Source organism: Pholcus phalangioides, unplaced genomic scaffold (genome assembly GCF_987345545.1).
Source record: "Pholcus phalangioides strain wild (caught in Gottingen) unplaced genomic scaffold, Ppha-v1.0 ptg000009l_1, whole genome shotgun sequence".
Lineage (NCBI taxonomy): Eukaryota > Metazoa > Arthropoda > Arachnida > Araneae > Pholcidae > Pholcus > Pholcus phalangioides.
The window spans coordinates 50,799,616-50,814,078 of NW_028301602.1; the positions used below are offsets into that span (position 1 = coordinate 50,799,616).

The 14,463-nt window shown below is 37.2% G+C and overlaps 1 protein-coding gene across 3 annotated transcripts in view; it reads left to right on the forward strand.

The window, feature by feature from the left end:
• OstDelta (oligosaccharide transferase delta subunit) overlaps positions 1-14,463 on the forward strand; it is a 329,525-nt gene that overhangs the window by 292,044 nt on the left and 23,018 nt on the right. For all 3 annotated transcript variants that reach the window (XM_089236493.1, XM_089236492.1, XM_089236491.1), the window contains exon 16: positions 6,509-6,584. In XM_089236493.1, the coding sequence (XP_089092619.1) occupies positions 6,509-6,584 (76 nt within the window). The remainder of the gene's footprint in view (positions 1-6,508; positions 6,585-14,463) is intronic.

Here is a 14,463-nt window from a genome sequence, read left to right on the forward strand (position 1 = left end):
CACATCCTTACAAACTCCTTAAAAACTCCTAACTTTTCATTTCCCTCTGGAAGGGCCCTTATAACTCCTTACTTTTTGCAGCCAAGCCTGAAAAGGTCCTTTTTTTTTTCTCTGCAGGGATGGATGATCTTTCTTGGAATATTAATTCCCCATGGTGATGAATGGCATTGCCTAGAAAAATAAGAGGAAGCTTCCCCCGAATATAAAGAGGAAGAAAAGAGAAAAAAAAACGCTCTCTCCCTTTGTAATAGGAAATGTGAAAGCAGTGGATGGGATTGGAACATCCAATGGTTGTGCAGCCAACCGTTACGATTTTGTCGTATTTAGTAAATTAATACGATTATACGCTTTTGCTTCTAAAAATGTGATTTTTTACCGAATCGCTAGTTTTGACGTGTTTTCCTGCCTATGTTGCAAACTGGTCAGCGTTGGAAATCGATGGTTCGTAGAACGACATCACTCCGCTGAACCAGTGGTTGAAAATTCCCCCATGCCCAATGGTGAGAAAGTTTTTTTAAGTTTTTACTTATGCGGCGAAACGATGTCTCGAACCTCCTATATTACGCAGTATACTGCGTGCAGACCTCGCAGCCTTCCTATTTTCCTACTTTCGCCGCAATCGTCTTTTTTTTTTTTACTGCAATTCTCTCCTACTATTCCTATTTTATCCCGCCTTCCTATTTGCTTACAGCCAATATCTCACTACGAAAATTCCGAGAAACCGCAAAATGTCACTGCTTTCCGCAATTTTTTTGACGTGTTTTATTCACATTACAACTCGCTACTGAAAAGGAAGAAAGGAAAAAAAAATTCAGTTCCACTGGAGTAAGGGACGACGACAAGCGTATCTTTTCGCCGCCGCGCCTTAAAGTGCTAAAAACTGAAGTCCAGTAGAGAAAGTGAATCTATTTGCAGATTGGTTGCCGTAAATAAAAAGGCAAAAAAAAGAGGAACAGGCTCTATCCACACACAAGAGATTCTATGAGAGACAATGGGTTTCTCTCTCCTGGGATCCCGTAACGAGCGTTCATCCCTGAAGCCAGGTTTTCCTAGAAGTAGGCTTTTCGCGTCGTGTGAACCTGGATCATTTCGTGTCGGCAGAAATGAGTTACATAATGACGTTACGCATTTGCGTTTTCCAACCATGGCGCATCGGCTCAGGACGGCTATATAGTATATGACCCTGGCGTCATATACTCTATCGGCTGCATGCTCCGGTTTAAAGGGAAGAGACACAACACGAAAATGAAGGGAAGATCTCTGAAACGCGCGGCACACAACGCTTAACTCCTCCAGAAGCAGTCTGCCAATCACGCCCGACGTAAAGCGCTGTCGTGAGCCGTATTGCGCTCTGTAGGAAAACAGTCGTACTGCTTTTCATATTGATGAATTGATGGCATGTCGCGCTGGGTGATTCACGTTGCACGCGGCATGGAAAACCTGCTAGTAAAACCCGGCTTTTAAAAGTGACAGCCCGAGCCACGTCTGGTTTTACAGGAGGGGGGGGGAAAACGAGCCGATCAGCCGCTATAGCTGAACCCACTTGTTTTTTAACCTTCAGAAAATAACTTTTGGGTATCTTTATGTTAGGGGGTCATTCAAGTATTACGTCAGCATGGAATGGGGATTTTCGATTTGTTGACTTGACGTGGAGAGGAGGGGTGGTGGATGAATCTTACATCATCAACCACCCTTTATAAAAAATATGAAATATTCTTAATGGCGTCTTACTCGGTGCGCGAAAAACGAGTAAAACTTTTCACTAGTTTGTGGGCATCTGAACTAACAATCTCCCTATTGAGTCCCCTACAGAGCCACTCTAGTGATCTTCAAATACTTAGCGGATCTAAATGCTCTGGAGCTGTGCCGCACGTCATGTAAGTGATCCGTGATTATGCCACAGATCACTTAAGTAATCTGGGAATGTGCAGCGGATAACATGAGTGATGTAGAACCGCACTGGTGGCAGGACCAATGCTCTAAAATTTTGTCACATGTCACTCAAGGGATCGCTTAATGTGCCACAGATCGCTTAAATGGTCTGGAATTGTGCCACGAGTCACTTAAGCGATCTGTAAATGTGTCACTTGGTTCATTGTTACAAAAATAGATTTAGGGGCACGCCACATCATAATGCCAGGGGCCACATTTGGTCCGCACAGGCCGAATGTTTTTCTGCGGGTCAAGGCTTACCAAGGGCTTAGAGAGGTAGGGTCGCAATGAATTTCTTGAGCAATTTTGGGTTCTTAGCCTTCAAATAGCATTGAAATTAACAAAAATTGATTATAACAACATATAAAGATATTTTGTTTCGAAAGTGTAAAAAATATTTTTACAATTCTTTTAAAAAATATTTCGTGGATTACGAAAATAAATTTTTGATCATCTGGGGGGAAGCCCCCAATTCAGATTCAGATTCCACCAATAAGTGTTAGGAGGAAGGGGACAGAGCGCTGACAGGGGGAGGGTGAGAGTTTTGCTGACTTTTTCTGACAAGAGGGGTGAGTCAAAAATTGCTGAAAATTTGCTGACGTAATACTTGAACAGCCCCTTATTTTAAAGCATACATGTGCTCAACACATGGCCTAAATGTGGCCTGCCTCAAGTGGCTCCTGGCAAATTCTTACTTCAATTGAGCGGTCCGTGGCACATTCCCAGATTGTTTGAGTGAGTGATTTCTGGAGGGGGGGGGGGGCTTTCTTTCTTTCAAACCAAGCACAACTCAGGTCTATTACCATCTATGGGCAATTTACTATCTAGGAAGTTGTGCTGGAAGTGTGTGTGTGTGCCTAGGGTTGCTGCAAATATAAATAATTTTGTAAGAAAAATCTTTGTCGGCTGTGGTTTTTATTTTGAATAATTGGAGGGGGAATGAATATCACTTTTAGAATTTTTATAATTTATGTGATGCTGTTATGAGTTATATTTTTGACTAATACTTGAAGGTTTTAGAACACTTTGGTGACAACAGAAAGCATTCATGTGGATTGATTATTTTATGAATTCTTATGATGCTGGGTAACAAATCAAAACTTGTAATTTTTGAACCACTTCTACATCTATATTTTTGAGAAGAGGGAAAGTTTGTTTGAAAATTAAAAATAAATTTGCATATGTGCCCCGCCCCTTTTCTTGCTGTAAAACTTGTAAGTTAAAAAGTTTGCCATGACTCCTTAAAAACAGCTTGAAACGCCTTAAAAAGTCCTTAAAAACTCATTACTTTTCATTTTGAAAATTTTGTATGAACCCTGAATGATGATGATAGCTATGATTGTTTGCTGTGCGTGGTGTAAAAAAAATCACAACAACATTGGGCCCCCAGAGCCTTTTCTTCTCCTACCTTGCCTTGTGTGAGTCATGACGTCTATTGATGACCTCTTGGGACAGTCATTGGTCGACTATCATAGGCGGAGATAGACTTGGAAGTCTATGGGGGGGGGGGGGGGCAAGATGATGATGTCTATTCATCTATACCTATATGCATTAGATCTGTCAAATTTCTAATTTTCCTCTGCTTTTTTAAAAATGAGCTGCATTCATGTGAAATAATTATTCACGTCTAACATCATCCGGTCAAAGCAAAGCTAATGCATGGCAACACCAAGTGTTCCTTATCTCTCAGATCATGTATTCGCATTTAAATGTGGTTGGAAGGACTGTGGGGGGGGGGGCTTTATGACGATAATTGATGAGAGTTAGAGAACAAATTTTAAAAGCATTTCTCTTTTGTTCTCAATGCACAAAATATCCTAGTTTGCATAATATGGCCTTTGAAATGCACCAATAAACGTAAAACTGTAAAAATTAGGCATTTATGGCATTTTGTCTGAACTTCTGGGCTCTAATAAAAATTGGGATTCGTGTCGCTAAAAAATCATGTAATTGACATAAATAAAATATTTTAAGTTTAAAAAGTATAGAGTAAGCCAAGTTGAAAAAACGTCATAAATGGAAGGAATCATATAAATGGGGTTCCAATAAATGATAAATAAGTGATTTCCGGAATTCGCAGGAAATTCAAATTCCCGTTCCTTATTCTTGAGGGCTTCAAAATGTCGAGAATTTGGAAACCCTAGACCTGTTTATTCCTGAATATAAATTCTGAAACTTCTTAGTCAATCCACCAGGTATGACTGAAAGACAAGCACCACAATTTTTGCAGGCATGTTTTGTTTTCTCGTATATGAGCTTTCATTGAATCCATAACTAGGAGAGACATTTTAGCAGCTGATAACATTTTCTTCTGATTATCCGCAGCAGTAGATAATCCACATTTTTTAATCAATTTTTTAACAGATAATCTGAGGATTGTATGAAAATATGGTAATTTTTTTTAAAATTTCCTGCTTTTTTATTTTCTTCGAGTGGTTGCAGAGCCCCAGAGAGTGCACACAGAGCGCCAGTTGAGAACCGCTGTCCTATATGGTTCCATACAGGGATGTCTTAACAGCATAAGGGACCCCGGGAAATGTGAAAAACCAGTGCTCCCCCTCCCCCCAACTATCTGTTACTGTCTATTGTACTAGCCTATCAACTTACATACTTTTCCTCCAAAATCATAGATGATTTGAATGACCTGAATACCATATCTCATAATGAGGACTCCAGGCACTTTAAAAGCCCCCAGCCGTGCCATGGTGGGCCTATGTTGTTCTGTCATTTCACACAGGGTAAACCAAGATTTTAAAAAAATGATAAGGCACGTTGGTTACAAAAAGAATAATTTCTTCTACGAACAATCCTGGTAATGAGTCTCTGCATTTCAGTTATTGTAGTAGCAAGGAATGTTGCAATTTGATGAAGAAAACTGTTGTGAATGGTTAATTATTTTAACAGTTCACCAGAAAATCCATACCCCCTTTTTTTAATGTGGAAACTATATTTCTTTCCATAATGGGGTGGCTGAAAAATGTATCCCCTGCTGAAAAAGCATCTAATAATTGCTTTGGGTAAATACAGAATTGATAAGAACTCTGTTCATTGTCCATTATTCAAGAAAGGCCAAATTCGGAGGATTGAGAAAAACTAATAAGTGTGGAAACAGTCGAGCATGACAGTTTGGCTTTGTCACAATCAAAGCCGTTTGAAAGTTTAATGCACTCTTTTAACGCAGCTTTGGTCACAACCTTTTGGTTACCAGTTAAGCAAAAGAAAGGGAGGTGAGGAAATTTCTATCACAATTTTCAATTCATTAAATTTTTAATTTAGAAACTTTTCATGTGGCAATGTTTTTTCCAGGGCCAAGTTCGGGTGATGTTTTGACATAGAATCCATTTGGCGATGTTTTGATGGTGATATTTTGACAGACAATGTTTTTGTTCGTGATGTATTGATGTAAACCTGTTGCTGTGGATGTTAGATAATTCGCATTTGCCTACCAACAGGAGCTTGGCAGAGAGAGAAAAGACTTCGTACTTATAAGAAACTGTATGATTCTAATGAAACTGAGTCTATCAGGAAGTTTTTGATTCGTTCGTCTCTCTTGGTCAGTTTTTGAAATGAGTAGTTTCTCTCTCTCTCGGTTCTGTTTCCTGAAAAATCTGTAAACACGTAATTTCTGTCTGAAAATTGAATTTTCTCACCAGAAAGGTTATGGCTTTTTTTTTTATTGGAAAACAAAGAATCCCCCTTAAAGAAAAAAAGATAAAACCTTTCCTTCCTTGAGAAAACGTTAAATACACTACTGTATATCCCTTTTGGTAAAACAGTTGGTTTAATAGAAATAAATTATACCTTTTGGGTGAGACAATATAATAGGGAAACAACATTGGTAAACCCAAAATTCAGAGAACAACAGCTAGATGAGTTTTGGAACTGAATGAAGTGGCTACTGAAGAAGGAACTTCATACTGTTCCGAAACCACGTCTAGCTGTTGTTCTCTTTGTATTTTGAGTTCGCCAACGTAGTTTTCCTTGTATAGTGCCAATATATATATATGCCAAAATTTTGTACTATGAAACAATTCTGCTACAAAAATACATTTTTCCTGCTATGAAAATCATTTTTCTATTTTTCACCCCTGAGTCTAGTCTGTTTTCTTTCAATGTTTTAATTCTTTTACAAAAATATTTTAAATTTTTAATGGTTTTCGGGGGGGGGGTGCACAGGACCCCCTGTGCCCTTTCTTGCATATGCCTCGGAAAGGAAGAGGTTCTGAATGAGTTGTTTTAAGATTCTGGTTGATAAAAGCTTTTCATAAATTATTTTTATGGAAGAGCTTGAACTAAGGTGCTACTCTTTTTCGGTTTTGTTGCATAGTTTTGAATTTGTGAATCTCCAGGTTGTTATGGAGGTTAAAATTAAGAAATTGAAGGGTAATGGTTCAGATGTCAAATTCTTGCTCAGGAAAAAAAAGCATGAATAACAAGTGAATATAAATTACTGTGCTACGTAAATGTGCATTTTTATCAATTTTTTCTTTAATGCTCAATAGAAAAGTTTACATCAAATATTTTTTTTTTCTTTTTAGAAATATTTACAATAACAGAATGAATTTTTTTTTTACAGTGGTTCAAGCTAGGGGCCAACATATATAACTTCCATTTCGCACTCTCCGCCATTGGATTCCATTTGGGTATCAGCGGTAAGTGTCATCTAGTCATCTACATACAGTCAAACCAGAATTTAACAAATCTGAAGAAATCAACAATTCATTTGTTAAGTCAAGGTCATGTTGATCAGGAGCATAAACACACTCAAACAGCAAATTTTAAAAGCTACTTTGGAGTTGCTGTTACAATTTATTTTTAACAAAAAATGAAAAAAAATTAACATAACATCAGGATGCATGAAAAAATTCCTGATAAAAGAAATTTGCGTGTTTGGCAAATCCTTTTGCTCAAGGATGCCTGTTTGGCGCATCCAACATTTTCATAAAGGTCGAAATAGCAATTTTTGGTTAAACAAAAAAATAACTATCTCTTCAGATGACTTACCATTCTTTGCTTGTCAAGACAGAGCACAAGTAATTTCGTTACTGGAAAGCTAAACATGAGGACTACACAGCACAGCACAATGTTTTATGGTATTGTGTACACCAGTGTTTCCTCAACCACCAGGCTGAGGAAATATATTCATTACCCTTTTATTTCTCAAAACATTTCCACAAATAATTAAGTGGTTTATTTCACCATTATGGAAAGTATTATTACAATTACATTTTACATTATTTACATTACATTATTACATTTTTTTTTCGTTTTCTTAATTATGAGTACCTATCGTCATGATTACAGCAGAGGAAAAAGTTGTTTTCCATATTCTCCTTCCCAAAAATCTCCTATTGCTTCAGGGCTCTGTTAACAACAAAATAACACAGTTTGGAAAGTCAGGGAATCTAAAAGCAGTCGGGGAAAGTCGAAAAATAAGAAATATTTGTTAAAAGTCAGGGAAAATTCTAAATACTTGGGAAAAGTCAGGAAACATTTGAAAGGGAAAAAGAAAAAATCAAGGAGGATAAATCTACATTCAAGTAGTTTATTTTCACTTTTTTCCATGGAAGATTATTTTTCAGATCCCCAGGGAGAGAAAAAAAATTCTTACCAGCATTTTCCTCCAGATTCCCTGCTGTCTTATCAGTTGAAGGGTGGGATTTTACAATGTTGGCCAAGGAACAATCTGCCCTCTGAGTAAATAGATGAAGGGATCTAAAGTGGAAAGACCCTCCTTTCCATTGTTGAAAACAAAGCCAATACCAGCTCTTAACTTCTTTTCTATCTCTTCTGAAAAAACATTTTATCCTCTTGTTTTTGTTTTTTTTTTCCTGCCTGTGGGTATAGAACCTTTAACCTTTATATTGAAGAATGATATGAATTCAATTATCTCCGAGATTTCCAAGGAAACTGGTATTGTGTGCAAGATCATATGCACAATTTGATTTTGTAAGGGGTGGGTGGTGGCACAATATTAATATTCTGTCTGTAATGTGCTTTTCAATGGTATATTACTGCAAAATGATATACAGTCACCCCCCTTCCTGTATATGCGGTTTTTTTCTTCATTGGATTTTTTTTAAGCAATCATCATTCACGTGTTTTGTTTGCAAAATTTTAGTTGTGCGTGTTTAGGATGGCTCATTTGTCTAGAGCTACTGATAATGCTCGGGAAAGACAAAAAAGTAAAAACTTTACAAGAAAAATTGGCTATGATTGGCAAAAGTCAATTGCTGTGGTGGCTCATCATTACAGAATCAACGAATCTGGTGAGATAAATCAAGAAAAAGGAATCTGAAATTCGATCAGCCATGGCTGTAGCTGCACCTGTGGCAGTGAAAACTTTGCATCGCTTATGGAATCCATGTGTTTCTCATACCAAAAATGCTGGAGTTTTTTTGTGGGTACAAGACTGCTACAAAGAAGGTAGTCCAATTGATTGTAATATTATAATGGGAAAAAGCGAAAAGATTAATTTACTCTTCTATAAAAGGAAGGGCTGGTAAAACATCTAGTACATCAGAATTTTATGTAAGTAAAAGTTGATTTCATAGGTTTAAGAAACGATTTGGGTTACGCAATGTAAAGATCACTGACAAACAAGCCGCTGCTGACCAGGAGGCAGCTAGAAAATTTCTAAAGACTACAGAAAATTATTGAAGAGAAGGGATATTCACCTCAGCTGGTGTTTAATGCTGACAAAATTGCATTATTTTGAAAGAAAATGATGCGCAGAACATTTATCACCCAAGAAGAAAAGCAAGCTCTTGGTTTTAAGGCAAGTTAAGGTTAACTTACTATGTTGTTTGTGCAAATCTGTATGGGTACATGGTAAAGCCCACCATCATTTTCAAATCTACGAATCTGTTAGCATTGAAGGGAAAGGATAAGTTGAAGCTCCCACACAGTATTTTCAATGAACAATAGAAAAGCTTGGACTATAAAAACACTTTTCCTGGATTGGTTTAAATGATGTTTCGTTCTGAAAATCAAGAAGTACCTTGAGAGTGAAGACATGGCATTCAAAGTTCTTTAGAAGTGAAGTCGAACAGCTAATGAATAGCAATTGAGAGGCATTGGCAGAGGAGGAATTAATACAGCTGATTGCTCATGAAACAAGTGGTACCAGACGAAGGAGATCAAAATAAAGAAGTGGAAGACAAATTTACCATGAGTAACATAGCAGAAGAGCTTCACAAGTTCAAATCAGCAATAGATTATTTTCATGATATAGATCTCTCTATGGTACGTTCTTCACACGTAGAAAAATTGGTAGAGCAAGTCTTATCAACATACTCCAAGATATGAAGAAGAAACGGCAAACAGAAATCACAATGTTCTTTCAGAAAACATCAACAATCAATCGCTGCACTCTTTTACATTCCCTTATATTTTTGTATCACCCTGCTCTTCTCATGATGTTCAATAAACAAGATAAACAAAAAAAATGTGGTTTCTGTTATTTGCAGATTTCCTGTGTTTCCCCTGCCCCTGAACGTAACCCCCACAAATCTGGGGGGACACAAGAATTTTGAGTGATATTAGATGGTTTAGAATTTTTTTTTATGTATGCGCATGACAGTGTACATGCTTTTAGTCAGGGAAATTTTTGAATTTGGTCAGGGAAATGATCAAGCAGATTTTGCTGGGAACCCTGAATATACCAAAACCAGATGCCCAAAACTCAACAATATTCTGTTATTCAACTGACTTTTATGGTGGGTTACAAGATAAGCCATTTTTTTTTTATATCATTACCTTCTTTCCAGCTACGATGAAATACAAAAATTCTGTTATAAAATATATATTTTACGCTATAGTTTGTTTCAGGTGAACTTTGCAGTGTAGAGAAAGGTAGAGAGTGTATTCCTTCGCCGCAAAATATAGTTCCCATATATCGGAGGTTTATGATGATGATTTGCATAGAATATTTCAAATTTTTTTATGATTTTGAAAAAGATACTGAAAAAATACCGTTTTGAACCAATGTATATTCGTTTAAAATTTTTTAATTAGAAAAAATATTGGTTACCATTATCAAAAATCCATGGCGAGCTCAAGAACATTTTGGCACGATTTCCAAGAAATTTTCTCCGCCAATATTGCAGTTATATATATATTGTATTGTCATTTCGTTGAATTTTCCGATACAATTTTTCATTCAGTTTTGCTTGTAGTTAAAGGTCTACACACCCAGACGAATATTCAATTAGTATTTGTTTCTCCCGAAAATAACCTCCAACGAATTCAGATATTCACTCATAGATTACAGGAAGTGTCCCTCTTTCACGACAGCGCCGATACCGTTGTAAAAGGCTCTCTTTATGGGTGTAGGTTACGGTTCCAGGCACCCCCCTTTTTTATATCTATTTCTTGCCGTGTTCGTAGGATAGGGGTGGTTTCTGAATTCCAATAGCCGATAGCGGAGGGTGTTGACATAAGTAATGTCTCTTTTTCACCAACGCCGTCTTCTCGCCCCACCCTTCAGTGTCTCTCCAGATAAATATAAATAAACAAGAGAGAGAGACCCACAATGGTTTAGGCTTGATGGGTATTTTTTACTTCTGTGACAATTGTATCTTTCTTTTCACCAGAGATAGACACGCTAAAACATTCTCCGTTCTTTTTGGCAATAATTGAAAACGAAGAGGAATTTTGGATTGCAGATGGCCTGATGGAACACATGTTGGAGCAACAACAATTAATAAGTAATAGAGAATCAGATAGTTCTGCAACTTCAAGTGAGGATTCCATAGAATGGGAATCTGTAAAAAATGACTAAAACTGTAGTGATAACAAGTGGCATCGACGTATATGCGTTCGGGTGGGTGAGTGACTGAAATTTCGGCAAGAAAAGTGAGTAAAAGAATTCTAAATTTTTCCATATCATTATTATTATTATTATTTGGGGCTATTCCCAAAATCAAACGTGAAACCCGGGTTAATAGGAGTTACTAAGATACTTTTCAATAAAAAAAAGTGATTTCTGAAAGTATTGACAATGATTTTTTTTTTAGCTTATTTAATTTAATTTTTTTTAGCTAATAAATTAGCTAATTTTTTGTTACTAACTGACTGCAATTTTTTCTACAAGCATTACGTTACACGTAAAAAATATTTTTTTTTGCGAGATTGGCGAGAATCGGCCATACCTTACCGAGCCCGCGCATCGATACATAGGTTAAGAGGCTTTCGTTGTCATAGCAACGAGTGATGCGGTTCCCTCGTAGCTTCCTCTTCACTGCAAAGTTAACCTGAAACGGACTATAATCAACAACTTGAAAATTCTATAATTTTACAATGAATAATTTTAATGTAATTCAGTAATTTTGTTCCCGCTTAAAACCGCCACTCCCTTTAATTTTTCCCCCCGGGGCAGTTGCCCCTCTGCTCCCCCCAAGCTGGAACTCTGTCAGCCCTACTCTTGGGGGTGATGGCATTCTTCACAACTTATCTAAACAATTCCTAACAAAAAAAATTTTTTTTTTGCCCTTTCATCTCGGATTGTGCACCCCTCTAGAGCAGACAGAAAAACATTTGCTTTGATTTTTTTCAGCCAGTGGAACTTTTTCTTCCCCATTCATCTCATGGACAGGGCCTGGGACAGTTCTCATATTTGTTAGGATTTTTCAAGCTACAATTAACTATAGAAGGACCCGTGATAGTTTGACTGAGGGGGGGGGGGGCTGCAAAAGATCCCAACCTAGGGATCCTGCTCTATGATGGGGGTGGGGCCATGCCTTCACCCAGAATTTGTTCCACAATAGTCAAATGAAAACAAAGGAAAAATTTGGATTCTCAGAAGGGCGCAGTAGCCCAGGTCGATAAGGTACTTGCCCAAAGTACCAAAGGATTTTTAGGCGTGTCGTCAGTTCGATACCCAGTTCATCCTTGTAAGAAACTTTCCTGACACGGGTACAACAGAAATGGCAACATGACACAGAAATAGATTGCTACCACAGAAAGTCCCACATCAATGAGTTAGAGCACCAACCTCTCTGAGTATAAAACAAAGGCTGCCGTTCAGAATCAGCAATAAATTGTAGGTCATGGTTTAATTAGAACCCTTGCAGAAAATGACAGTAGTGTGACAAAAATGTTCAACGATTGGCTTCTCAGTTGTCTGGTCCTTGGAGTACCAGAAAAAACCCCTTGAAAAAAATTTCTTAATAAAAATAACTTTGTTATAAATTATCTTTTTACAGGTAAAGTGATGATGGCTCACAAAAATTAGTGCTGTTTCAAGGATTAAGTTATCTGGCATTGTTAAGAATGGTAAAATACTTCTGAAACAAAAAACAGAAAAAAAATAGGAAAATTCTATTTCACTGAAGCCCTATCAGCCTCCTATCTGGGTCGCCATTAGGGGTGGCACATCAGACTTCGCAGCCAGTAAGCTTGAGCCACCCCTGTCTGTGTGAGTGTATGTATGTTCTTTATATGCAAATCTACAATTTTAGATAGATTGTCGCCAAATTTTACATACATACCTAATGGGACCTGACTTAAATGGCTACTTTAAAATTGCATCAGAGCAGGGCAAATGCCTGAAATGGACGGAAAACTGTCTGGCAACAATGGTTTTTGAAACTTTTGGAATGTTTACTTTGGTTACCGTGGTTCCCTAGCAATGTGTTCTAGACATGTATATTAGGGTGGGTCGAAAAAAATGAATTTTTTATTTTCAAATCGCTGTAGTGCGGAAAAGTTGCCTCTTTTGATAAGAAAAATGGCGTAAAAATTTTTCAAATCGGTTCATATCTTCCGGTTGTGCATTGTACTTGAAGTTTATAGAAATTGGCGAAATTGAAAATTTTTCTTCAATTTTTCAATATTACTTAAAATTCCACGATCCACACGGTATGATTTGTTATGCTTAATTTATGGTGCAATAACATAAAATAAATTAAAACATTGTTAATATTTCAATGTTTACTTGTCGCGCAATGTGTTACAAAAATTTAGTTAGTTCTCATTTTTTTTAAGTTTCATTGTGCAGTTCGCTGGTTCGTAGGTGGCGCGACCTCATTTCCTGTCGTGACTCAGCAGTGGTCAGTCAGCCACTAGCTTTGGTGCTCTATTGTTTGCATTGCGTGCGTTTACTATTTTTGTATTAGTTACTGTGTGTACTTTATAAATATGTTGCTGTTTTTTTATTCTTGGTAAGTCAGCTCTTTTTAGTGTTTACTGTAATGGTTATTGAAAACACTCATAACTTCATGTTATTATGGATGTGTCGAAGAAGGTAATTACGAGACAGGCATTTGAATGCCCTATATTTGGTCACCCGAGAGATTTTCTTCAGAGCAAACTACCAACACATAAGTGTGTTTTCTGATGCTGTTTTGAAGAGAGATTCAAGTTATCTAGTGAGACTAATAACAAGAGCGTAAGTTTTTCTTATAGTAGCCACGACAGTAGTGGAAAAAATTAAACGTTTGTACGACAAAGCATCTATCCCTACAGTGTCCGAATACAGAACAGTTCAACTAATTAATGCTTACCATAATTCCTATTATAAGATCAGAAAGTTGTACAATCACGATAAAGAGAAAACTTCATTTCAGCAGAAGATTGACGAGTTTAAACTGAGAGCTGCTTCACTTTTTGATGTCGCTGCTTGTAAGTGTATTATTGCTGTAGACTGCACATGCAAAAAAACACCAGATGTGTGTGAATGTACAATTTCAATCAGCTGCTCATGCAAAAAAGCAAAAAGATTCCTTCCCTTGAGTTGAGATTTATTTTTCTTCAAAGGAAATATGGTTTTGGAAAATTTTGATCTTCGGACTTGAAAGTGACAAACAAGTTGAATGAAAGTGCCGAGCGAAAGAGAAGAGCTTCAGCAAGTACAATGTGAACCCAAATTTTCTAACATTTAAGTTGAAAAATATATTGAACCTGAAGAGCACTATCCTTCTGATGTTTCGGATGACGAGGATGGTGAATTTAAACCAACTGCATCGTCAACAAAATCCCATTGGCAGATGAGAGTTAAACTGAGCGCAACAGCGTTAAACTCTGACCAATTTGGAGTTTCCGATAGCGCAACTGCTGCCATAGCTTCAAGTGTACTGCAAGGCATCTGAATGATAACCGACACAGATTTTTCCCATATGGTTGACAAATGTAAAATCAGAAGAGAAAAGAGTCGTGTCAGGACTGATTTAAAGTTTACATCCACACCTAATTTCTTGCCTTTACTTTGATTACAGAAAAGATTATACTTTATTTGTCGAAAAAGTAAATGCCAATCATTTACATGGGAACAGAAAAGACCATTATTCTTTGATTCAGGAACCTGGATCAACTTACATTGGACATGTTTCTCCTTGTTCGAGTACCTCAATCGACATAACTCCAAGCATTATTTCTCATCTGTCTGAACTTGAAATATCGCTTGAAAAGCTACAAGAGATCGGGTGTGACGGTACCGTTACTAACACCGGCTGGAAGAATGGCATTATCCGTCAGCTAGAACTGCACCTGGGAAAATCACTACAGTGGAGCGTGTGTCTACTGCATTTCAAC